Source organism: Tachysurus vachellii, chromosome 7 (assembly GCF_030014155.1).
Source record: "Tachysurus vachellii isolate PV-2020 chromosome 7, HZAU_Pvac_v1, whole genome shotgun sequence".
NCBI classification, from domain to species: domain Eukaryota; kingdom Metazoa; phylum Chordata; class Actinopteri; order Siluriformes; family Bagridae; genus Tachysurus; species Tachysurus vachellii.
In genome coordinates this window covers 6,759,875-6,785,656 of record NC_083466.1, presented here as the reverse complement: position 1 = coordinate 6,785,656, position 25,782 = coordinate 6,759,875, and the positions used below count along the sequence as shown (strand labels likewise).

The window sequence follows — 25,782 nt, the reverse complement described above, 5'->3', positions numbered from 1 at the left end:
GCTTACTGTAAGCTTACAATTTTTTTTGCCTCACCATCCTCTAAGTATACCACTCTGTCTAGAGAAGTACTATATTAATAGGTAAGTCACTACTATTAACTACAAACAAACACTACTAAATTACTTAATAAGTAACAATAAAGTAATAGTTTAGCAGACCAATAGGACCTAAGGGATTACTGAGTCTTATAATGTACATACATTCATAAGGTAATATGGATAGTCGATAAAAATATTATCTGACAGATATATAATGCTGCTTGTAACAAGTATCTAGAAAAAACAGCCAAGCAATATGTTATATATTAGACACCAATTCATCAGATTCATACTGTATGTTCAACACTTTATTTACTATTAGTTTTAACAGTTAACAATTTAGTTTTTATGTCAGTTCTAACAAAAAAGTTAAAAATTTAAACTTTGAAAAAAGAAATGCTTAACCAGAAATAAGTCCCCATAAATACACGCACGTAGTTAAAAATTTTTTATATATGACTTATGCCTTACACATAGAAATATAGCTTAATATATCTGCTGTAAATGCTAATTAATTAAAGAGGATGACCTATCTCTATAAAAACCTGCAGGAAGTTGCTAAGATGCTACACTTATAGCAAAAAGAAGTGGTCAGTAGTGTGATTTGGCAGTAGGTTGTACTGAAACAGTGCTGGTTAAAGTGGCAAATAACCTACTGCTGGCCCACTGGTGACCAACTTTCTTTTCAAATGGATATCTGTTTGTAGATATAAACAGTGTCTTCACTATGCATACCAAAGTAAAGTTTGGTCTTCGATAGGGCCTTAAACTAGACTCACTGCTCTTTATATATTCTTCATAAGCTATGCCGATGACTCAGAGCTAAGTTTCATCAAAGCCAAAAGGCAGACATACTTTTAAGCTGAAGTGTAAAGGGCATTATACAATGGATGCTGAGTAACTTCCTCCCACTTAATTCTTAGATATAATAGATATATTTTTATTAGGACTACAGGCAGCTAAAAGTAAGCTTTCTGATTACATAGTAACTCTGGCTGAACTTTCAGTTATGTCATGTTCAGCAGGAAGACCTTGGTGTGACTCCTGTCTCTTATTTGAAGTGCATATAGAAAATAGCACTAGCATAAAAAAAATCTAGGTAAAGTACTTTAAGTTTAAGTTACCTCTAAGTTGGACAATTATAATGCCTTGTTGTCAGGATGTCCAGGAGGATAAACAAATATACAGTACTGTGCAAAAGTTTTAGGCAGGTGTGAAAAAATGCTGTAAACAAAGAATGCTTTCAGAAATATAAATAATGAGTGTTTATTTCTGTCAATTTACAAAATGCAAAAGGGAGGTCACACCAAATATTGATTTGATTTAGATTTCTCTTTTGTTCATTCACTGCATTTTGCATGTTTAACACTTCCATTTTTGAAAGCATTCTTCGTTTACAGAATTTTTTAACACCTGCCTAAAACTTTTGCACAGCACTGTATTTTAATTAAAGGTAAAGATAAATCATAAATAGATCTGACAGGTTCATGTGCTAAGGCAAGAGGCGATGCTATCTGTGTTCTCTCTATTCTTGGACACCACAGATGTCAAGTTAAAACTAATATGTAACAAAAACATAACATGCTTGAATATATATTGAATATCTGGATTTCTGTAAAGATGTTTTGTAACAATGTCTATTGTAAAAATCCTTATATAAATTGAATTTAATTGAAGGCATTCAGACTGTACTGAGAACTGGGAAACACAGTTTCAGAAAGTATGAAGTCTTGAACTCAGAAGTATGTACATTGCATTGCATAACATTCAGTCTGATAAATATGGTAAAGAAATTCATCTGTTGCCATCTACAAAGTTACAAACTACAACAACTGATGCAACTTTTAGTGCAGCTCGGAAGGGAGCCACAGTAAACACTGAATAGCATTTTAGGAAGAAAGTGTATCAGGGTTCAAGCATGTTTGCGCAATCACAACATTTACCAAACGCAACCTGTCTTTGCAAAGCAGAATCAATTTTAAGCCAACTGGAGCTCACTTCCACATGCTTGAGAATAGACACATAGCAGTTAAATTGAAAGATTTATTACTATAGCATTTATCAGATGCCCAAATCCCAGGCAATAAAAGTACACTGTTGACTCTATTAGAAACTAAATGATACAACTGAGCAGTTGTTAAAGGTCATGGGACTTGTTCAAGGACTAATGGCACCATGGGAGTTTGCTGATGCTGAAAATGAAACTCAAAGCCTTCTGTACAATAGTCCATAGTGTTAATGACTGAGCCACCACTTCTGGCATATTTAACTGTGGGTTTAACAATAGCTTAACATGTAATGTAACAATAATGGAGGGGGGGGGGGGGGGGTTAAACAACAAATACACTTAACTGTGTAAAACATAAAAAAAAGCTGTGGCTTCTTTCTGTTTTAGCATCAACACTAAACCTATGAACAAGTGCATCACCCACCACACTTATCAAGCATAATATCCAACTTCATTTGAATTTCCAAGTGTATCATATTTATTATCAGTATGTTTTTTTTAATTATTTTTGACATTCCCATGTATACAGTTTTTAAAAATGTATTTTATCTTACCTGCATAAAAAGTAATACATTTGAAAAGAAATATATATTATTATAATTACAAAGCCATCTCTGTACCTGTTGAGGACGAAAGCCCTGGCTACTGAGCTTGTGCAGTGTGTACCCTCTGTGGCAAGTAATGGAGCAGTGTTTGGGGTCCAGAATGGGGGTACAGCTGACTGAAGCATGCTCTACTTTCACAGCACTGCAGGAGTCCGCAGTGCATGGCATGCGCACACACCTAATAAACAGACATAAAATGATTTTATATTTCAGTTCTGTTCATGTCCCTAGATTTGTGTTTGGGAAAATGCCAGGTCCAAGGAAGGCCATATTCTTATTATCCAAATCTCATTCAATTTACCAGTTACTTAACAAGTCATTTATAAGCTCTAACCAATATGATACTTAATTTCAAAAATAACATGACAGGAAATTTAACATGTGCATGGTACAATGGTACTTCCTTTACTTCTGGATTGCCAGGGCACTTTCCTTCTGAACTACTGGAGGTCAAATGTCAAAGCTGTAAGGGTTCAAAAACACAGAACCACAAATTGGTCTTCTTGTCTATAATCAGTGCATTACTAGTGCAATTACGGCTGAATAGGCAAAAAAAGTTGAAGCTGTTATAGCAGCAATTGGGGACCAAGTCCATATTAATATCTGGGGTTTTGAATGGGATGTTCAGCAACTATGTATGAACAAGGCCCTTAACAAGGCCCTGAACAAGGCCCTTAACCCTCAATTGCTCAGTTGTACAAAAATAAGATAATGAAAGTCGCTCTGTCAAATCTTGTAAGGGGAAGAGAGTTTGACTCCTAACCCTAAGGTTGTGGGTTCGAGTCTCGGGCCGGACATGACTGGGGTGCCCTTGAGCAAGGCACCGAACGCCCCAACTGCTCCCCGGGCACCATAGCATAAATGGCTGCCCACTGCTCCGGGTGTGTGTTCACTGCTGTGTGTGTGTGCACTTTTGATGGGTTAAATGCAGAGAACAAATTCTGAGTATGGGTCCATACTTAGCCTTATGTCACATCACGTCACTTTCACTTTCACTTTTCAAAGGGCCAATGTGGGTGAAAGTTTTATTTCCTATTAAGCAGAAGCCAAACCTGAGTCTACTGAAAGCCAATATCATCTGATTAAACAGAGGTTATCAGGTATGGCTCCTGCTTAATTAGAATAGAAAATGTCAAATACTATTCAATGACCACCAACCATTGTGTGCTTTAGTTCTCTTTTTTGTAGATGCATATTTTAGTTTTTACTACTTAAGCAATCAAATTAAAAAGGAGTACCATTGTGAGCATGACTGTGTATAAACAATTAAATAAAGACTTTTTCGGGTCTCAAATGAATTATATGTGAGTATGTGTGAAGACGTGGAAGAGCCCACCCTCAGCGCACCCAGTCAGGGCATAGGAAGTGAAATGGCAGGATGTACGCAATGCTACCCCTAGCACAGCCACATGAACAGTAGAGAAGTTCAGCAACAAAGCAGATGTCTGGAAGAAGGGCATGCTCAGGTTGTGGGTCACGTTCACCACCAAGGGGTTACGCAGGCATGACAGCTCATAGGTACCTGCAAACCCACCCACCAATACACACACACACACACACACACACACACCTTTAATTAAGATAAGATATACCTTTATTCGTCCCACAATGGGGAAATTTCACAATTAGTAATAATATTTAACATTCAGAACTTGAGGCATGCTTGTGTGACTTAATGATTATATTATCATTATTATTAGTGGTTCGTACACGTTTTGCTTTTGACAGTGTACAATTAAGCTGGAACAGACACCACAAGTTTGTGCAAAAATAAAGAAATCAAAATAAACAAAATACTTAAACTTTAAAGACTCAAAATAACTAAACTCTTAAAGAAAGATGTCTGTTTTTAGATAGACATTCTTAGTTTCTTTTTATTTATAACCATGTAACAGTTATGTCTTGTTTTCTTATTTGCACTCACATTAACTATCAGAAAGCTCATCAAGCTTCTTAATATGTTTTATATTGCTATTATTTATAATGATAAAAGATCTTTCCCATGCTTATTTTATGTGACTGGATGGTCTGTAAAATGTACCTAGTGTGTGGTTTTTGTTACTCGTGTCACAGAGTTGGATGGACACTGTTTTCTTGCACTGTTCACCAGGGTTTTGCTTTTCTCCATCATAGGCCAGATAAATGAGAACTGAGGCTGCCACTCCGGGCCGCTCAAATTCCACCTGACAAAAACACCACAAGATGAGAAGAGCCTGCCATTAGCTTGTTTAATCTTTGTGTGTTTTCTCAGTCTTCTAATTTTTCCTTCACTGGCAGTGCATACCCTGAGCCACACAGGCAGATGCTGGACAGAGTGACTGCTGGAGTGAGACAAGGCTGTGCAGGGGACCCATGCGTCCTGCATTAGTGCGTCATTCATTTCCACATACTGAGACCTGCACATCTAGAAAAAAAATATATAGATACACACAAACACACACACACACACACACACACACACACACACACACACACATATATACCTACATACATACATATATGCCAAATGCCCCATTAGATACACATTTGATTGAAAGGACACTCAATTTAAAGGGAATAACCTTTTCCTGCACATTTTATTGTTTTTATTTTTATTTATTAATTTTGTTCTTAACAAGAACTTAAATTTCCTTAAATTATTAGCTTTATATCCTTAAATTATTAGCTGATTTGTTACATAAGGCATGCTGGGAAAGTTGGGAAAATGTTCAAATTTGTTGGCCAGTATGTTCGCCAGTACAGCTAGGAACCTGTGACATGGAGTGTATAAACCACTATTTCATATCTTATATAATTTGTTCATTAGAGTAGCAAAACATGTTAGAAACAATGGGCACAATACATTTCATTTATTTTTGTCATAGCCTTATGTAGCCCCTGAAGCAAAATATCTCCAAATTGTGTTAATCTGGTTCAATTAAACAATTGAAGTAAATATTTCCGTATAAATAAACAGACTAAAATTGTGCAGTGTGTACCACAGTTAGTGGTTTAAGTGATTCAGAACAGTCTTATGCAGTGTATTTTTCTAAAATATTTTTAGAGAATATTTTTGAGTGAACTTTTGAGTTTTGAGTGAACTTGTCTGGGATGCCGCCCAGCAGGTTCGTAGTTCCTACAGTTGTTTTTCAGACCAGATTAGAGAAGTCTTCAAATGCCAAGCCGGGGAGCGATATCTCCACCCAGCTTTTGCCAAGGCTCCTATATAGCTACTAAATGTGCTATGAAGTTCCACACCTTAGCCAGCCAGAGCGGCTGAAACAATTCCACTCTTCAAGCTGACTTCCCCTAGGGCCTGAACCCTGCACTTTAGGCAGAAATGGAATGCAAGGGTAAAATATGTAACCACAGCCATCCCTTTAGACAACCTGATCAGGCCACAGCATCACTCTTGCCCGCTACAGCTTTATGCACAGGGGTTTGTCCACCCCAAGTGTCAACGGAAGAGCAGCAGTGATTTCTCCAGCTCCAACTGTGCTTTTATTGAGGCAAGGCAAGTCACTGATGCAATTCCTGCCCAGAGAAGCCTACTGCACTACATACTACCTGCACAACTAAGTTATGCTAACTAATCCTACCCTCTCTCAGCCCTAATAGACTCAGGCTCTGCTGCCAATGTGATCTTAAAGCAACCGGTTGAGGATCTCCACCTCCCTCTCTCACCATGTCACCTCCATGGACAGCAAACTATTGGTCTGTCTACAAATTGGACTATTTCACATTGAGGACATCACACTGATCGTGCTCTGATGGCTGGAAACCCATGCACCTTAAATATCCTGGCCACAGAAGGAACTAACTGGTTCCCTTATTATCTCATGAACTGTTTATGGAAAAACCTTCCATGCTGTTCTATGTCCATGGAAAGTCATGGAGCTCAAGAAACCATACAAATTCCACGCGAATATGAAGACAAAGAAGGCTTTCAACAAAGAGAGAGCCAAGCAATTACCCCCTCACCGGCCCTTTCATCCCGGTGCATGAATGCCATTATGGTGAGATACCCGTACTCACAACCACTAGTACCACACAGCGCTGGAGCGACTCTGGAAAGCATGCTATTTTAACAAGCTTGACCTCCCAAGTGAATACAATCTTATTCGAAACAAGGAGGGGGATGAATGGAAAACGGACTTCCACAACACCAGGGGGCACAAAGAATACCTGGAAGTACTGTATGGCCTGACTAACATGCCAGCAGTGTTCCAGATGTTCGTGAACAAAATCTTCAATGACCACATGACCAAGCTACACAATGCACTCACTTATCTACTTACCCCAAACTATTGATAAAGGAGGAAAAGTGCGAATTTCTTAGCGACGCTATCACCTTCCTTGGTCATGTCATCAGCGGACAAGTGGTGGAAATCAAGGTACAGTCAGTCATAGAATGGCCCACCCCTTCCTTTATTAAGGAGCTGCAGCACGTCTCCTGGAGACTGATGCCAGCTAAGTGCATCTTTGACGTGTGGAACAGAGAAGCCCTGACCATCAAGGATGTGCTGGAAGAATGCAGACACTGGTTGGAGGGGGCCTGGCACCTTTTTGAATTAATCACGGACTATCAAAACCAAAAACCATTACACAATCTGGGAACACCCGATCCCAAATCCATTCTCCCACCATCCATCATCGTTGCCCACATTTGATGGGAACTAATAAAGGAAATATGGCAGGCACAAGAGACTGAGCCCATCCTGCCCAAATGCCCTCCTCCAAGCAGTATGCCCCCACCTCCTTGAGACCCAGAATTATCCAGTGGGCGCACACAGCCAGCAGTTCAGGGAACCCGGGCATCCAACAGGTGACAGCACTTGTCCAAAATGCCTTGAAGATTATGTTCAAACCTGCTCAGTTTGCGCCCAAGTGTAAACACCAAGCCAACTGCAAACTGGCCTGCTGGAACCACAGTAGACCACTTTTATAAGGCTTGCAAGCTCATGTCCCTGAAAAGCCTTTACACCTCCATGGAAACAGCCAAGGTGCTCATTACTTGAGGACGTACCGCAACAGAGAACAGCACAGATGGAGTGAGTTCCTGTCACACATTGACAGGTCTCAGCCCATTCCAGTGTGTGCTGGGGTAACAGCCACTTGGGTCCCAGCCAACGATGTATTAGACCCTACTTTAATTGAAGAATTCCACCGAACCCACCCCTGTCACCCAGCAACCTGCCCCATAGAAAATTTATAACACAAGGAAGCGATTTCCACCCCTGGCCACCAGAGGAAGCCATTGCCCATATTTTGAACACTTTCGTGTTCCATGTTGACTTCCTGGTTTTAGGATTTAAATATCGCATCCCTGCGTAGACTCCACGCAAAGTATTGTTAATTTATTACTATATAACTGTGCTATTGCCTTGTTCTATTTGCCTGTCTATGACCATTGTTTCTGTACTTCCTGGTTTTCATGTTTGGACTATCATTTTGGATTGTTTGCCTTGCTGACTATTATACTGTTTTTTTGACCAACTGCCTGTCCTTTGACCATGCTATTGTTCTCTGTTTTGGATCTTACTCTGTGTTCTTCTCATTAAAATCCACAAATGGATTTCAACCTGCCACCTCCTGAATCTTCATTACAATGTAGAGCAGGACTGTGAAATGCTTCCATACAATTTTAACAAAATTGTAAAGTGTTGTGCTTAGCATTGTACATTACCAGATTAAAATTAGGCTCTCCTGTTGCAGACAGTGCAGGGCACCGCCAGTCCTGATGGGAAGCTGTTGCACTGGATGCCCATTGGTCAATGAAGCCATTTGGGGTAAAGAAGCCACAATCTTGAACACTGTAACCCCTCTCAAATTCCTCACATACACCATCACCATCATAAAAGTAGCAATGACTTGGCTGACCTGAGAGAGTGAGAGAGCACAAGCCAATTAACACCGGTCTCAATGCCAAAAACAAATTTGCTTCTCACTGCTCAGCAGAGGGATAAGGTGTAGGGTGTAAGGTAAGGGATAAGGTGTGGGGATCCTGTACATGTAGCAATTTTCATGCCAGTTCAATAAACCGATTAAGTTAAAAAGGGATATGAGATCATAAGTTCAAAATTAGAGTAAAATTTCATTAAAGCACTCTAACAAGTATGAGGTGGCACAAAGATCAACCATAGAAAAAAAGAAGTTTCACAAAAGCAATTTGAATGCTTAAAGATCAAAACTCCTTTATAGCTGGCACATGTAAATAAGTTACATGCCCGGTAAGAGAATGGTGAATCATAGATGAGGTGATTGATGAATGGACTCCAGTACCAAATTAAAAACACATCCATTGCATGAACACTGGCTGTGTTATCTACACTGAATGATTATATGTTTTGGAGAGGAGAGGGGTCACAGAGTCATTCCGGTCATTACAGAGTCATTCCTTTTCTTATTTGTTTTTGTGATTTGTTGTACTTTTTGATTTTTTTCAGTTATTGGCAGCATTGGATAACTATGCTATGCTGTGCTATCATATGCTTGAATTGTTTAAGCACTGTTTTCTACAGAGAGTTCCCTATTGACTGTCTTGGTCACTTTGAATTCAGTTTTAATCTTTTGGTCTAGCTTTTGTTTAGTCAGGCATTTTGATAAACAGGGCAGTTGTAGCTCAACTAGTTAAGGCTCTGGGTTATTGATCAGAGATGCCTCAGCACCATTTAGCTGCCACTGGTGTGCTCCTTAGCAAGGCCTTTAACCATCTCTGCTTTAGTGGTGCTGCATCATGGCTGACTCTGCACTCGTATCCTAACCTCCAAAGCTGGGATATGTGAAGAGAGAATTTCACTTTGCTGTAATGAATATGTGACAAAAATAGAGGATTCTTCTAAAAGTGGAGGACTGAAGACTGGAGAACTCCTTCGCTATACAAGAAAGACTTGGCAACCTTCAGATCGGCAATGAATGGCCCTTTTTTGTTTATATAGATATTATTCAGTGTGTCACACAGCACAATGAAATCAGACATAGTCACTGCTAACAACATATTGCAATCACACTGAAACACAAACAGAATCACCTGGCAGTGCTAGTAAGTGTAAAGACGGCCTACAGCTAAAGGTTGTGGAATACTATACAAGTCAGCTGATTGCCCTGGAACGTGAACTCCATAGCCTTAAACGCTAAGCTAACATGGTTACACAATAGATGTGTGGTCTCATCAAATCTATTAGTTTTAAGAAAATCTCTCTTTGGAATGAACAAAATTCATGCCCTAATGCCCAAGATTAATAAGCCTTCGTGGTCATGCTCTCTGTTTTACTATTGCCACAAGATTTAATGCCTAATGGTTAGGTTGTTCCTAAAAAAACAGAACAGCTTACACTTATTCAAAGCAAAAAAAGAATAAAAAATGGCTGAAATATCACCAACACTGCTTTTTTGAAGTTATGTTCAACACAGTGTCTGTTTGACATTTTATTGAAGTTTGTAATCATTATTTTCATTTACTTTAATGCTCCACTGTCTCTCTGTCACTCACCAACACAGTTGAAGCCTAGCTCCATGCTGCATTTTTTGGAGCATCCATCTCTGTCCAAGAGATTCCCATCATCACATTCTTCCATCCTGAACAAGAAGGGAGAGGGGTCAAGGATTAGCTGGAAATGCCGTGCAAGCAAATGCACTTTTCTTTTATTTTTAAAAGGATAAAAAAAAAATTCCTTCATAGTAGTTTACACTTTTCCTAATATATAGTACAAATCACAATAGTATATAGTACTTTTTCACAAATATTTTGTAGCTACACTTGTGTTTGCATGTTTTTGCTTATTCCAAACATATCAGTTGAATGTACGAATAAATTGTTCATGTCAATTCACTGTCTAAATGTTAACACTGAACTGAATTTCAGAAATAATATTAGACATATTGCATAACAATCATAACTCAAACAGAACGGACACTTGAGTGATGGCACATTTTATGTAAGCGGAGGACAGCATTATTAGATTTTTCTCTCAAACCAAGGTAGTGTTTTAAAAATTATACAAGCTATATGCATTGCTATATGTAATGCATTTACATCTCATATTTTATGCATGCATGGAACATTTGTCAAAATAATAAATGTGTCATTAAGTAACAACCTACCCTTGTATTTTTCCATCTCCACAGAAAGGGTCTCCATGGGTGTAAATCAGAGAAGGAGAGAGTTCGCTGCGCAAGCCCTCGGACTCCACCTGGATCCTGTATTCATACCGCATCCCTTTCTGTACATCGCTATGAGCGTCTCAACACAACCGGACATGCATACACATAGATACATGCACATGCGTGCGCACACACACACAAACACACACACACACACACACACAAAGACATTTCAAAGATATCAGTTAACACCCAAGATAAAAGATTTTAATGTTTTAACATTTTTCAGTGAATGATCTAACCTTGTGAACATTGACTTTATGATGGCAAAGGTATCAAAGTTTGTTAATTTTTTTTAGTCTTTGACATCTCATGGGTTATTTACACATAGACTGCTTGATTTCAGCTGCTTTTCCGGCCAACAGTAATGGAAGCTTCTTTCCTGGATCTCCTGTTCCCCCTCAACAAATCCCCCTTATTAATTATGCATTACTTCTAGAGCTGGAGAGATAAATGGAGCAATATCTGTCAGTGACCAGGGTATTCTGTGTCACTCATAACATCCGGAAAGTTCCTAGAAGGAACTATTTCAAAACTGAGTGGCTAATCATTCTTTTACAACAAGATAACTTACCCATGATAAATAACATTAAACCAAAGGGTCCCAACTGCCATTAGGTATTGTAATTAAAGTTGTATGGTTTAATTTGAAAGTTTTAAGAGTATTTAAGAGCTAATCTAAAAATTCATCAAATGGATGTAGCTGATGTTTTGTTTTCATTGTAGACCTCTTGGTGGCAGTACAGCCGCTTCCTCTAGCCTCTTTATTTCTCTCTACCTCCCCTGAGACATAAATGACAGGTCAGTTATCACACACTAACACAGATGAATGACTAAACTTGAGCTCTGAGTGCTGAGAGCAATCGAGCGAGCGAGAGAGAGAGAGAGAGAGAGAGAGAGAGAGAGAAGCAGAAGCAAACAGCCTCATGTGTTGTTTTTACAGTATCTGCTGGTAAAATGATCATATTTGGTTTAGATTCCAGAATTTCTCTTATCCTTTTTACTTTCTGCCTCTCTGTCTCTCTGATTCTTAGTTACCCCTCAACCCTGTCAGCATAAATGTACTCCCTTTGATTTTTCCATCTTTTTGCATTTATAAGGCCAGTGGAAGGAAATTTGTTGGAGATGAAACAGGCTTTGCTTCACACCATCAATGTCTGTTTTGGCCTATTGCAAGTGCTTAAGGGAAAATAAACCAGGACCCTAATTACAACTTTACACTCAAAAAAAGCAGCTAAAAACCTGTCAGGAGCAGATCCAGAGAAACATAGAACATAGACTATTGTTGTTTAATTGTTCCAAAAATATGTTTTCATTCCCAAAAGACTTCAGTCAGCCCAAAAAACACGAAGGCAAGAGCATTACTGACACAAAAAGTCATATGTCTTAGTCGTGAAACCAAATAGGAATCTCACTATTCCAAAGTCCTAGGATGAAGAATCACACAAAATTGCATAAAAAACAAAAGTGTGTGTGTGTGTGTGTGTGTGTGTGTGTGTGTGTGTGTTGTTGTCAGCATCTTACCTGTCTGTATATGTAGACTGTTTGAGTGTGACAGAGCCCCTGCCTTCCTGTATGGGTGGATCTCGTAGCACTTGGTATATTAGTGGACGACAGACAGAGCACAGAGGATTCTGGGGACGTGATGTCAGCAGCACAGCATCAACCTCCAACTTCTTATCAAAGGTGGAGATCTTTATAGCCTTTACTTTCTTGCTACTAGTGGCACGTAGAGTCAGAGGAATATCGCAAAAAACATTCTGTGGGCCAGTGTAAAGTGATTCACCTGTCTCCAGAATGAACTCCAGATCAGAGATTGCCTGCTTGCCTATTTACAAAAATAAGATCCAAGAAAATATAAAAATGTTCCAAAGAAGCTGTCTTGTATATGATAAATGATTCATTTTAAAATATTATTGCTTGGATTCTGAATTCCACTACAGCAGATACTGTTTTATACTGTTTTATACTGTTTTATACTGACTCCCGTTATAAAAAGGTTAAATATTACAGACATTAATTTCAAGTAAATGTATGCATTCTTGGATTTATTTGATTGTCCCCTATTAAAGTAAGCAATCAAATACAGTCCTATTTAAAACAAAATTTTTAAGCAGCTTTTGTGAAAAGTCAATCTAAAAGTCAAAGAAATTCGCAAAAAGTATACATACTGTAAAATTTTAATATAAAAATATATTTCATTTAAAATATATTTAAATATATATGTCAGAACTTACTGAAAGAGATGTAGGTGATCCACGCAGTTAATGTGTCTGGAACTACTGCATACTGAAAGTACAACTGTAGAACACATCCTCCAGTCTGAAGACACTGAGAACTCATATTTGCTTCATACAGGCTGAACTCGGGGCTCCAAGAGTGCATGCTAGGTTCACACGGCTGATACACATCAGGAGCACCTATCACACAGATAATTAGACATGGTATATGTTTCTCACATTCACATTCATTCATTCATTCATTTTCTACTGCTTATCCGAACTACCTCGGGTCACGGGGAGCCTGTGCCTATCTCAGGCGTCATTGGGCATCAAGGCAGGATACACCCTGGACAGAGTGCCAACCCATCGCAGGGCACACACACACTCATTCAATCGCACAATCACACACTACGGACAATTTTCCAGAGATGCCAATCAACCTACCATGCATGTCTTTGGACCGGGGGAGGAAACCGGAGTACCCGGAGGAAACCCCCGAGGCACGGGGGAACATGCAAACTCCACACACACAAGTTGGAGGCGGGAATCGAACCCCCAACCCTGGAGGTGTGAGGCGAAAGTGCTAACCACTAAGCCACCGTGCCCCCAACACATACACATGATTCTTGAAAAAGGAAGTTCTCAGTGCCTATTACTAAACTTTTAAATAATTACACTTCAGTTAAAGCTGTCCCACAGTAACCACTTCACATGGACCACATGCCACTGCACAATAATGGAACTCATGCGATTGATGACCAGAACACTTTGACGTGAGCGTGTCACAGCTCAGCCACCACTGACCCAAAAAATAAAATGCCACCCCAGCTGCGGTTGCCGTTAATATGAGCCTATTTTAATAGGCTCATATTGCCTTTAATATATGCCTATTAAGAGCCTTTAATATGAGCCATGGTTTGGCTGCGAATCATTATGTAAACAGATTTTATTCAGGAATTGTCTGTTCTGTCAGAAGGGAGAGGAGTTGTCATGTCAATGCACATTTAGGTATGGAGGCAGAACACATATGATGCAAATGAAAGATAAAGGGCCCAAAAGAAAGATGAGTGCTGTTGGGATGGGGAGATTAGGGGTGGGAATAGTTTTGGGGGAAAAAAAGTCTTGGCAGTTGATGTGAAGCACACTTCTCCAGACCTCAATGCACAACCTGGCACAAGCACAACATGGCATGCAAAATGGATTGGCAACTTAATTAGGATTGACAAAATACTGAAAAATAATTTATTAGTGGGAGCTACAGTAATGTGAAAGTCTATGTGAGAGATTTAACATAATCTGTTAAAGTGAATTCTAATGTCTGTGTGAGAGAAAAAAGAAGAAGGTAAAAAGAGTTATTACTTTACCAAAGGAATAAACAGTCATTCTGGACACACACACACACACACACACACACACACACACACAAACACACAAACACACACAGACTCCTAGTTTCCTAGTCTCTAAACCAACAGATTAAATGGTATTCCAGTATGTAGCAGAACACTTCCAGCAGTGCTGTAAGACTCAAGTTAACTCTAAAACAAGACAGACAGATGGATAGACAAGAAACAGACAGGTAGGTGGAAAGACAGGTAGACAGGCTAGAAACAGACAGTTAGAATGACAGGCATCTGGTGAAACAGAGAGACACACAACTTGCGATGCGTCCAAACATCTGGAGAAACATAGAGATAGACACCTGGATATGCAGAAAGACAGCTGGAGAGACAGACATGGAACAGGAACTAAAGAAAAAGACAGACAGATAGATAGCAGAAGAGAAAGACATCCATAAAGATACAAAATCCCGTACAATGGAATAAATTGTTGAGAAACGGCTGTCAAGCCAGCTAGAAGGTATGAAGAGCAATCATAGAATAAAAAAATAAAAATATGCTACAAGCACATACAGATATAAATATGAATGAAGTTCTCAAAGAAAAAACTGTGGCTTTTTTGTGCCATTTTGCTGCCATGGATTGGGTTCATTTGTCTTCTTAGTGGGGAGATCAATTTAAAGTTAATCTCACTGATCATCGTAACGCTATGATGAAACATTTCTCTCCTGATGGGAGCAGACTTTTCCAGGAATGACTCATTGCATGATTTGATGAGTATGAAAATGATGTAAGTCATTAAATCTCTACCCCACTCAACGAATCATAGATTAGGAACTATCGGAAGGAATATCCGACTTGGAGAATTCATGACAAGGTACGCTGAAGATGTTCTACTGGTACGTGGTAGCTTAAATAATTTCTAATATGCTTTATGATGTTTTCTTTTTATTTGTCATTCCTCTATAAATAACAGCACAGAATTGAATAGAGAATGAAGACATTTGGAACAGATATACAGCTTGAGAAACAGATAGACAGCTGATAAGACAGACAGTCTTATGGAGAGGTAGACAGATCCCTTTCCAACTGTGTTCCTTTGCGCCCAGCATGGCCTCGAGTGTGTAAGGTTAAATGGAGCCAGCCAAGGCAAACCGTAAAAACTCAATTGGTGAGAGAAACAGAGCAAGGTCAGAATTAATAGCTGTATCAGATGCTGTATCAACACAAATGCCCCTCCGGGAAAAGTACTGTGGCAAGATCTGTGTACACATCATCTTTTCTTCTATTAGCAACCTCAACCATCTCCCTGTTCTTTGCAGCTGTGTCTTAGGGCTTTCCACACACACACACACACACACACACACACACACACACACACACACACACACACACACACACACATACACACACACATACACACACACATACACATACACACACACACACACACACACACACACACACACATTACTATGATAATGGACACTTTTTCACTGTGCATTACTTCTTCTTCTGCCATTCTGCTTGCACTTAACCCTAATCTGAATATCACAAATCACATCTTATAGAACATGCTGCCTAATACATGACATCTAGCCAGAAATGTGCCAACATTTCAAATCTCAGAGGACTGTCTTTATAACACTAAAGTATGTAAATTATTACAGCAGCATTCTCCCAAGCATTATTTTATTTTACACAAACACTGCTGTCATTTGAGTTAAAAAGTCTTTTCTGAGGTGAGATTGGCAAAATAACTCACAGTTAGTAGTCAGCAGATGGTTATCACCTGTCTAAATATAAAGCCAAAACAATAGATTGTGTGAAATTTATTACAGACCTGAAGCAGTGTCACTAAATCTTACTTCCCATATCTGAAGATACTCCAACTCTAACGTTATTAGCGTTTCAGTATTTCATCTTCAGAAAACGATGGTGTGTATCTCATCAATCTGTTTTGAAAAACAAGACTTGTGTCCAAAAACTACTCTCTGCTACATGTAAATGGAAGATTTTATGCTTAACCTCCTTCATGGCAGTGTGGCAGAATCAGAACGCACGTATAAGGAAAGGATTTCCACAAATCTGGCTCTATGTTTCAAAAATACATACTCATCCATGACATGTCAGTGAGTGGGCAGCAAACAGCTTAGAACGTTCTGATTGGAATAATCAGTAACATCTGCTACATGAAGAATGGAGTTCATAAGTGATACAGGATAAGCATAGCTTTTATATGACAAGCCAGGTGTGGAAGCTACCCAATATGACCAAAACTTGAAGCTATGCCAATTCCTTTCCTTTTTTCATCTATCCAATGTCAAAGACAAGAGAGTTCTTTATCCTGGCAATTATTATTTAAGGATTTAGCCCTTAAGTTTTTCCAGACTTCTGAGGACTTGCACGCACCTGGCCAGGAGGATCCTCCTGGCAAGCAAGCTTGCAAAAGTGAGAGCAGCCTAAGCTTCGGATCCTCGTTAATCAAAGAGCTGGTATTGTTTTTTTTGTTGTTGTTGTTGTTGTTTTTCACTGTTTGTGGCTGAATGCCGTGATCAACTCAACACAATTCATATGTGAGTCAGGTTTTAATTTTCAGACTCCCCAGAGATGCATGACATGAATCAGGACCAGGAAGGTGTTAGGTTGGTTAGCTAGTGATACACACTAATGGATCATTAGACTAACCTGTTCAGATCATTGATACTTACCCACAGCTTCTTCAGGTGTCCAGTAGCCACTGCTGTCACAGGAATGGGGTGAGGAGGCCTTGTAGGCATACTGATGGAGTGCTCCATGTTCATCACATAACTGACAGTTTACTCCCTCCTCCCTATACACACACAACAACGTCAAACAGTATGACCACACACACAGACTCTAGATCTGTAATATACAGGTAGGGAATATAAAATGTCATAAAAATATCATTTTTGCCAGAGTTGTCATAAAAGCTTTGAATGCTCCCAGGTGCAAAGTTGGCCCCATTATTGTGAATGCATAACACACTTTGTGCTGAACTACAAGTGCTGTACTGTATCTGCCAAAACCATGTATCGTTCACCAACTTGCCAATAGCATCAGTAGCATCCCTAAGTTGTAAGGTAAGTAAGGCAGTACCAGCATCATATTATGAGAGACTTGCAGAGCTGTTATACATATGACCTTAGACTGGGGTAGAGTTTCACCTTTCAGCACAAATTACAACAAAAACAACCCAAAGTATAAAATCAAGAAAATGCCAATGGTACCTTCAGTTCACATCTTAAAAAGTCCTTGATTGGACCAGCCAAAGCCCAGCCTGAACCTCAAACATAAACTGAAGTTTGAGAAAAGCACTGATCCAGTAATCTAACCACTAGTGATCACAATTTGGCCCTCATCAAAGTTGCTCAGATAATTTTTTTGTATATTGATGATGCACCCTAAACGTACTTAAATAAACTACATGATTTCAGATGTAATTATACAGTGCTTGTTGACTTTTACCTCACCTTTGCATGAGAGGTCCACTAATTGGATGTAACCAGTGAATGGATACAGAATCATCATCTTGGCCAATCACCACTGGTGGAAGAGGAATGGGAGAGGGCTTTCTGTCTTGAACCCAGTTTTTATACACCAGGTCAATGTAGCAGTGCATCCGTGCTACTTGGTTTGGTGTGAAGTGGTTGGTGCAGTTATCATCTGTAATTAAGTTTTAAAAGTTTTAAATTGTTTATTGACAATTTAATATGATTAATATTAATTGATTTATTATTGATTCATGATCTATATCACTGACATCATTCAGAAATCATGTCATTAGATCCATGTATGAGATAATTTAGGAGATTGTAGCTCACCATAGATTTGAGCTTGTGTAGCCATTTCTAATGGTCTGTTCAGTACTTAGCAATGCATGACACATTTTTACCCAAAACATCTTATGCAACACTGTCTACAATCATCTTTATGTCTCATATAAATGAAATCATCTTTTTTTATTAAAATTATACATTATAGTTTCTTTTAAAAAAAATCTCTCTAAAGTTTTAGCACTTCAGTCCTTTTTACCTGTATAGCTCATATAGTTGTTGTAGGGTGTATTATGGTAGTGCGTAGATCCACAGGTGTCATTGACCAGGCCAGGGTCTTGGCAAGCTTTTGACTTTGGGGTTGGAGACGTGTCAGCACAGAAATCTCCAGTTTCCATGGATGCTGTGATCTCCTGACATGGGTCATCACATGACTCACGTTCGCTTACCCCCTTGAATACATGGTAAAGTCCAAAAATGTGGCCCATCTCATGGATCATTGTATTGTTATGACCAACAGTACCAAAATAGGATGGATTCAGTATCATTCCACCTAGAAAAAAAAGTATATTCATATTGATTAAGGAGCAATGCTTTTAATATTTCATTTCCAACTACTGTAATTTTATTGTAAAAAAAAAACAAACTAATATATATTTTTATAGCTGCTTAACATGCAGATGAACATTCAGCCATTTGAAAGAATTCACATAATTATGTTTAGACGGATGCTGCTGTTATGTTATTGAAGGTCAAACGGCTATTTTGTGACAAATTAAAACAGAAACAAGTTTGCATGGACATCTGTAAAATCCCTTTGCAGCCACAGACATATGATTACAGTTCACAAACTAAATTTTCGAGAAAGATAGAGGGATATTTTAAAAATCCCCATGTTTTGCAGAAACAAATACAGTGGAATCATGGTGGTGGAATGAACTTCGCCTAAATGTCCGAACAGCTGAGTCACTGGCTGTCTTCATACAACGGGTGAAGACCTACCTCATTGTATGTGTATATTTTTTTTAAAAATGTGTTTAAGTGTGATTTTATATCACTTGTGTGGGGCATCAGTTTGACTTTCCTCCCAGATATAAGACATCAGGATTCTTTAGAATTAATAAGGTGGTTTAGTTGGATTTAAATAATATCAGGGTGCTTGCCCAAGCCTACCAATATCTAAGTACCTCAACCATTATTGCAGGGCCACTACAGACAATGACTGTCCTCACTATGATGTTATGAATTATAATTTAATTAAAAATCCAAGCTTCAAAATGATCAGCAGCCAGCATTTGTGAGCTGAAACTTTGTTTTTGCTCATGATAATTAAAAGAAATTTACTATAATATTTAGAGCCCAGGGGAACAGAACATGGTTCAGGGAGCAAGTTTTTGCATTCATTTATATTCATTAGGGGTGTCAATAATTTTGGCAATATTTAGAGAAAATACCATTATTTAAGTAGACTGCATCTTTCAGAAGTGTGATAAATAGTTTGTTGATGTTTTAGGGGAAAATATCTAAAGTTTATTTCATACTATAAATCATTTTTGCTGAAGCATGCCAGTACTCCTGAGGGCAGTGTGTCACAAATACTCACAAACTGTGAAAAACTATAAATTATAGTTTTTAGATATTTTTAGAATATACTTATCATTCATTAAAGATTCATTCAAGGTTCATTCCTGTTCCAATGTTACCTCACTTTTGCAAATTTGTAAGAATTCAAGCCAACTCAAATAAAACATTTCAAATGGCCAAGGTTAGGCAGGAGGCAGGATACACTTTTCTTATGACTTCATTTATAAAAAAAATTTATTACTGCTAAACGAGAAATTGTGATTAATTATTACAACTCCCACAGTTTTCCCTAGGATTGAATGAAGGTTTTTCAGTTTGTCTCACTATTGTTTAATATGATGAAATCAAGCTGCGTGATTTTTAGCAATTAAACGTTTAATATATAAATTATTTATTATATTTCATTTAGGTGCCTTAATGTTTATCCATTGCCAATGTAATAGCTTTAAAATAAAAATACAGTGATAATTGAAAGTTTGTGAACCCTTTAGAAATTCTGACATCATCCAACTTTCACACTAGTCCTAAAAGTAAGCACAATGAATACAATCAAACAAATAAGCCAAATAATATTATTATTTTAATTCCATTATTAAGAAAAAATATCCATCTTGAATGAACTGTGACTTGCAAAAGTATGTTTTCAGTATCTGTTGTGAGCCCCTGTGCAGCAATAACTAAAGTTTCCAGTAAGTGTTGATCAGTCCTGCACAACAAATTGGAGGAACTTTCAACTTCAACACTGGGATTTTGGTCCTTCCACATTTTTTTCTTTTTGACTAAGGTCAGGACTTTGACTTGGTCATTCTAAAACATTAACTGAGGTTAACCAATTATCATTTTTCCTCTTTAATCATTCTTTGGTAGACAGTCTTGGGTACTTGTGCTCCTTGTCTTGGTGTATGACCCATTTTTTTCCTGAGATTCATTTAATGGACAGATGTCTTTTTCATTTAGAGATCACTGGTATAATTCTGAATGAATTGTTCCATCAATGATGACAAGCTGCCCTTGCCCAGATGTAGCAATACAGACCCAAAGCATGCTACTACCACCACCATGTTTCACAAACAGTACAGGGTTCTTATGCTGGAATTCAGTCTTTTCCCTCCTCCAAAAATAACGCTTCTCATTTTAAACCAAAAAGTTTATTTTGCACTTAAACATCCACAAATTATTTTTCCAGCAGTCCTCTGGCTTGTCCACGTGATCTTTAACAAACTTCATGGGCAGCAATGTTTTTTGGCTTTTAGTGGCCTTCTCATGAACATTAACATAAGCCAAAGTAAAAGAGGCCTTTGGTTACTTAGAAGTTACCCTGGTTTCCTTTCTGACCCAACAGACTATTACATGTCTTGCTTTTAGAGTGATGTTTGTTGGTTGACTACTTCTGGGAAGGGTAACAATGGCCTTAAATTTCCTCCATTTGTACAGTATCTGTCTGTCTACAGCTTTTTGGAGTCCAAACACTTTAGAGATGATTTTGTAACCTTTTCCATCCTGATGAGCAAAAATAGCTCTTTTTCTGAAGTCCTCAGAAATCATCCTTGTTTTTTCCATGGTCCACTTCGACAAGCAAGGGTTGTGAACATCTATATATATCTCTGTTCTTTAAATTAAACAGGGCACTCACAGAGACCTGATTTTCATCCTGTTGACTCTAATTTGACCTTGAAATTAAATACTAAAGAGGTTCACATACGTTTTGCCGCTCACAGATATCTAATATTGGGACATTTTCCTGAATAAGAAAATTACCAAATATAATATATTTGTCTAATTTGCTTGATTGGGTTTACTTTGTCTGCTGCTGGGATTTGTATAATAATATAGACATTTCTAAAAGCTTCACAAACTTTCAAGTGACACTGTAAATGAGTAAAAAGATTTTAAAAGGTTAACATTAATTCATAAAATGTATTTACTTCCAATGAGCAGCAGTTCTGAGACAGTGTTAATGAGACAGCATGGAGGAGAATAGGCAGACTGGTTCAAGCTGACAGAAAGGAAATTATTACTACAGGAGACAGTCATTACAGAGCTGGAGAGCAGAAAAGAATCTCAGATTTCAGAACATGACTAACCTTTAGATGGGTCAGCTACAATAATACAGAAGTCTACATCAAGTTCCACTCAGCAGTTCAGGACTGGAATAAAGACCAGCCAATGTTTTCTTTGAATGAGATGCTTTTTTGTGCAGCACAGTTGTAAAGATTGCTTATTAGAGTTACCATAACATTCCCTGTCAAAGCAAATGTGTAAAGAAAAAGCCAAGTGCAACACCATGTCATCTACTGGAGGCTAAAAGCACATAAAATTTTATGTGCATGAAAGCACAATCAGAAAAGGCTGTACTGCCCTCATGGAAGGGTGACAAGATCAAAGCCCCTGCTCTTCAAAAAGAGTAGGAGCATAATTTAGGTCTGCAAAATTCCATAAGAACAAACCACAAATTTCCAGAACAATATCCTCCATACTGAGGACACTAGGTTGGCGATGTCTGGTCATCAAACAAAGCACCATGTTTGTCAAAAACTAAACACAACATAACACTAGAAATATCTCATACCATCTCTCATGGTGAAGGAAATGTGATGATTTTGGCTTGTTTTACAGGCACAGTTCCTGAGAAACATGCAGTCAATGAGACAACAATGAACTCTACTTTTTTTATTATTATTGAGAATATTATTGAGACAAATGTGAGGACATCTATCCAACAGCATACGTAGTGCCAAAATCATGCAACACGACAATGATCCAAGGACACCAGCAAATCTGAGCAGCTAAAGAAGGGAAAAAAACCTCAACCCCAGAGAAGCTGTTGTGGGATCTTCAGAGAGCTATGTAAAAATGAATACCTTCAAACATCAACTAAAGCACTGTTGTAAAGAAGCGGGGTCCAATGTTCACTAAAATGATAAATAGAGAATTTCTGCAGACCTTGTTGATAAGAGAGATCAGAGATTGGTTTGGGCTGAAATAACGATATTGAGCAAAAAAGCATCTTAGCATCTACAACACATCAAACCTTGAGGTATATGGGCTATAACAGCATCAGGTTCCACTCTGGTCAGCCAAGAACAAGAATCTGAGGCACAGGCTTACTGAAACTGGGCGGCTGAACAGATGTCGAGGTGATTTGTTTTTGTAAAGAGTGATTATATGATTACTATATTGTTCCCAGCAGCTCCAATAATTCTGCCCATTTTCCTCAGACCTGTTTTATCAGTACAGCTTTTCTAACCGCAAAATTGTTGATATATATATATATATGTGTGTGTGTGTGTGTGTGTGTGTGTGTGTGTGTTTGTGTGTGTATATGTGTATATGAAATATTAGTAATTTTAAAGTCATAATTGGAAAAGTCAGAACTAGAGAAGCCAAGTTTAAACTGTCTGATTACTCACCACAAATCAATAGGAGGTACACTTACATAAGAGGCCTTCCAATTATGTAAGTGCATTTCCATTCTCTTTTAATGAGCTCAAAAACATAGCAACAATGAGAACCATAAAATTAGCTGGCAGGTGAATGAAGATTGCAACAGGGCAAGAACACGTCTTGTGTTTTGTTTGTTTGTCGGGCCAGGATCATTCTCCTCCCTTTTGCCGTGTACCATTCAGTGGAAGGTCATGATTAAGGGAGTCTTCTGGGGAAACCTAAGCGTTTTGTAAGTGTTTCCTTTTATGCCCGGGATTAAAGCCCTTAATCTTAAAGTAAAACGCAAGAGATGTGAACGAAGAGGAAGCAGGCAGAAAGTGTTGGAAAGAGGAAAATAAGGGTAAGGGTAAGGTGACATATATTTTTGCAGCAGCATTAGTAAAAAAAAAAGTGAAAATGTATGAAGTGTGATGTAAAATATACTAACTTGAACCTAGTTCAGTGGATATCAATCCTGGCCTCAGTCCAATATAAATATCTGTGTTCTTAGTCATTAAGGTAAATTTTTAAATACCTAATACTAATTTCTTCAGGTTTATTATGTTGAAGGTTTATGGAACTCTAAGCCATAAAATCTAAATATATAACAATATATTTTGATATTCATAACCTTTACATTTCGAATGAAACAACGGCATCTAAAAAGACACTTCGTTAGGCACTAAAAAAAAACCTAGTCATCTTTTGAACTATTATTTTAAGCTGAACTTTTAAGCTGTTCAGGTGACAATATTGAATGGTTAGACCATGTGTTAGTATTCTTTTGAAGGAGTTGGCACTCACCTTGGTGTGTAAGGGCCTCCTTGGCCCATGGCCATGTAGCAGCCCCAGCAAGTTCTTCCTGAGCTGATTTGGCAAAGAACACATTCAGTGTGTTTGAGCTGTTCAGGTGAAGCAACTCCTTTAGTTCCTTTACACTCAGGTAAGCCCTGTGTTAGAGAGATTCAGTTACGATCAGTTATTTATGGAGAAAACAGGTTCTAATAGCAGACTATGAAACCTGTCTGATACAGCAAAGATCCCCTTCTCTTTAAGGAAATGCTTGTTGTTTATTTGACCTTTATTATTAACTGTTATTCAATTCATGCCAAGTACCATATGCAAGCACTAAGAGTAATACTGTAAGCTTGTGTGCACAAAAAATTCACAAAATGCTACATAAATAGGTACATAAGGGTTGCTTTCTTGTTTCTACTATATATTTTTTTATACACTTCTGTGATTATCTGCAAGAAATTAATCATTTTAATGGTTGTTTGTGTAGACAGAGTTCACGGATTAGGATGAATTGCAAGGCTTACTGCACCTCAGGTCTCCTCAACAACACCAGTGGCTGAGCTCACTAATGCTCTTGTTGCTGAATAGAAGAATGGAGTTTATTCTAATGGCAGTGGAAGACATGGCAATGGGGAAATCTGGAATGGGATGTTTGTAAAGTACACATGGGTGTGACTGTCAGGTTTTCACAAACATTTGTCCAGATAGAGAATATAAAACTCTATGATCAGTTTTTGCATGCAAATGAATTACTAGAGCAACAGAAATATGTCCAGAAATATTATTCCACAGAAACAATAATAATTAATGGACATTTTGTTTCCTTTTGATCCTTTTATATGCACAAGATTGTGCAAAGACACATTTGTACAAAGATTTTGCTGAGTTGAAGATGTCTGGCTATCAACAAATTATTTGTCATGAAAATTCATCTTGCTCAAAGCAATAGAATGGCAAATCCTTAAAGCTAATGAATGGCTTGATTGTCTCATCAAGTGGCTTAGTTGTGACTCACAGCAGCATGCTACAAGGATTAAACCATTCTATATTAACCGCCCAGTTGCTGGCTAACAGTTAATATGGTGACAGCTTGATAGGTCATATGTCTCTCCAGTAAACTGCCTACAGTCTAAAGCTTCAAAAATATTTCATACAATCCTTGAAATCTAAGTTCATTTGAAGGTGTTATGGTTACTTTGGTGGTTATTTATATTGACTTCGTTTCCTTGGCACAATCAGAGAGATCAATACTATCATGAGAAAATTACCTCCATCAAAGGCAATGGATAAGTCAAAATTCACGTTATAAAAAGGAGTACTGCCTACCACATTCACCATTCTCATTCTTTGTGGATGTTGCAATGCAGAGATGATAAGTGATCCAGGTTTCCTTCTCCAAACCTCCAAAACTTGTAGCTATCTCCAACCAAGTAGTGGAAATTCTCAGTCAAAAAAGCAGGTTTAAGCTCTATAAACCTCTTTACTCTAAATATCCAGTCAATATAATTACAGACAATGCACTATGCATAAAAAAAGTCTTTGCCACTTGACAAAATAGATCTTAGAAAGAACAGCCTATATGCTTTAAATGCAATGCTTCAACAACAGATCAATGAAATAAACATTGAGCCGTAACCCACTGTTTAGAGCTTTATATGCAGGATCAGCAGAAACTAGTCCAACCATATCTACTTCCACATGTAGCTATGCAGGCTGTAAGGACTGACTGTACATATACAGTACTGTGCAAAAGTTTTAGGCAGGTGTGAAAAAATGCTGTAAACAAAGAATGCTTTCAAAAATGGAAGTGTTAAACATTTTTTT

The 25,782-nt window shown here is 38.1% G+C and overlaps 1 protein-coding gene across 1 annotated transcript in view; it reads right to left on the bottom strand.

The window, feature by feature from the left end:
- pappa2 (pappalysin 2) overlaps positions 1 to 25,782 on the bottom strand; it is a 53,082-nt gene that overhangs the window by 17,290 nt on the left and 10,010 nt on the right. Inside the window, exons 3-15 of the mRNA XM_060873412.1 lie at positions 23,965 to 24,110; positions 18,413 to 18,706; positions 17,851 to 18,043; positions 17,068 to 17,189; positions 13,032 to 13,214; positions 12,319 to 12,622; positions 10,735 to 10,863; positions 10,124 to 10,209; positions 8,318 to 8,511; positions 4,937 to 5,056; positions 4,694 to 4,835; positions 4,000 to 4,174; positions 2,668 to 2,830 (exon numbers count right to left, since the gene is read on the bottom strand). Coding sequence (XP_060729395.1) covers positions 2,668 to 2,830; positions 4,000 to 4,174; positions 4,694 to 4,835; positions 4,937 to 5,056; positions 8,318 to 8,511; positions 10,124 to 10,209; positions 10,735 to 10,863; positions 12,319 to 12,622; positions 13,032 to 13,214; positions 17,068 to 17,189; positions 17,851 to 18,043; positions 18,413 to 18,706; positions 23,965 to 24,110 — 2,251 coding nt within the window. The remainder of the gene's footprint in view (positions 1 to 2,667; positions 2,831 to 3,999; positions 4,175 to 4,693; positions 4,836 to 4,936; positions 5,057 to 8,317; positions 8,512 to 10,123; positions 10,210 to 10,734; positions 10,864 to 12,318; positions 12,623 to 13,031; positions 13,215 to 17,067; positions 17,190 to 17,850; positions 18,044 to 18,412; positions 18,707 to 23,964; positions 24,111 to 25,782) is intronic.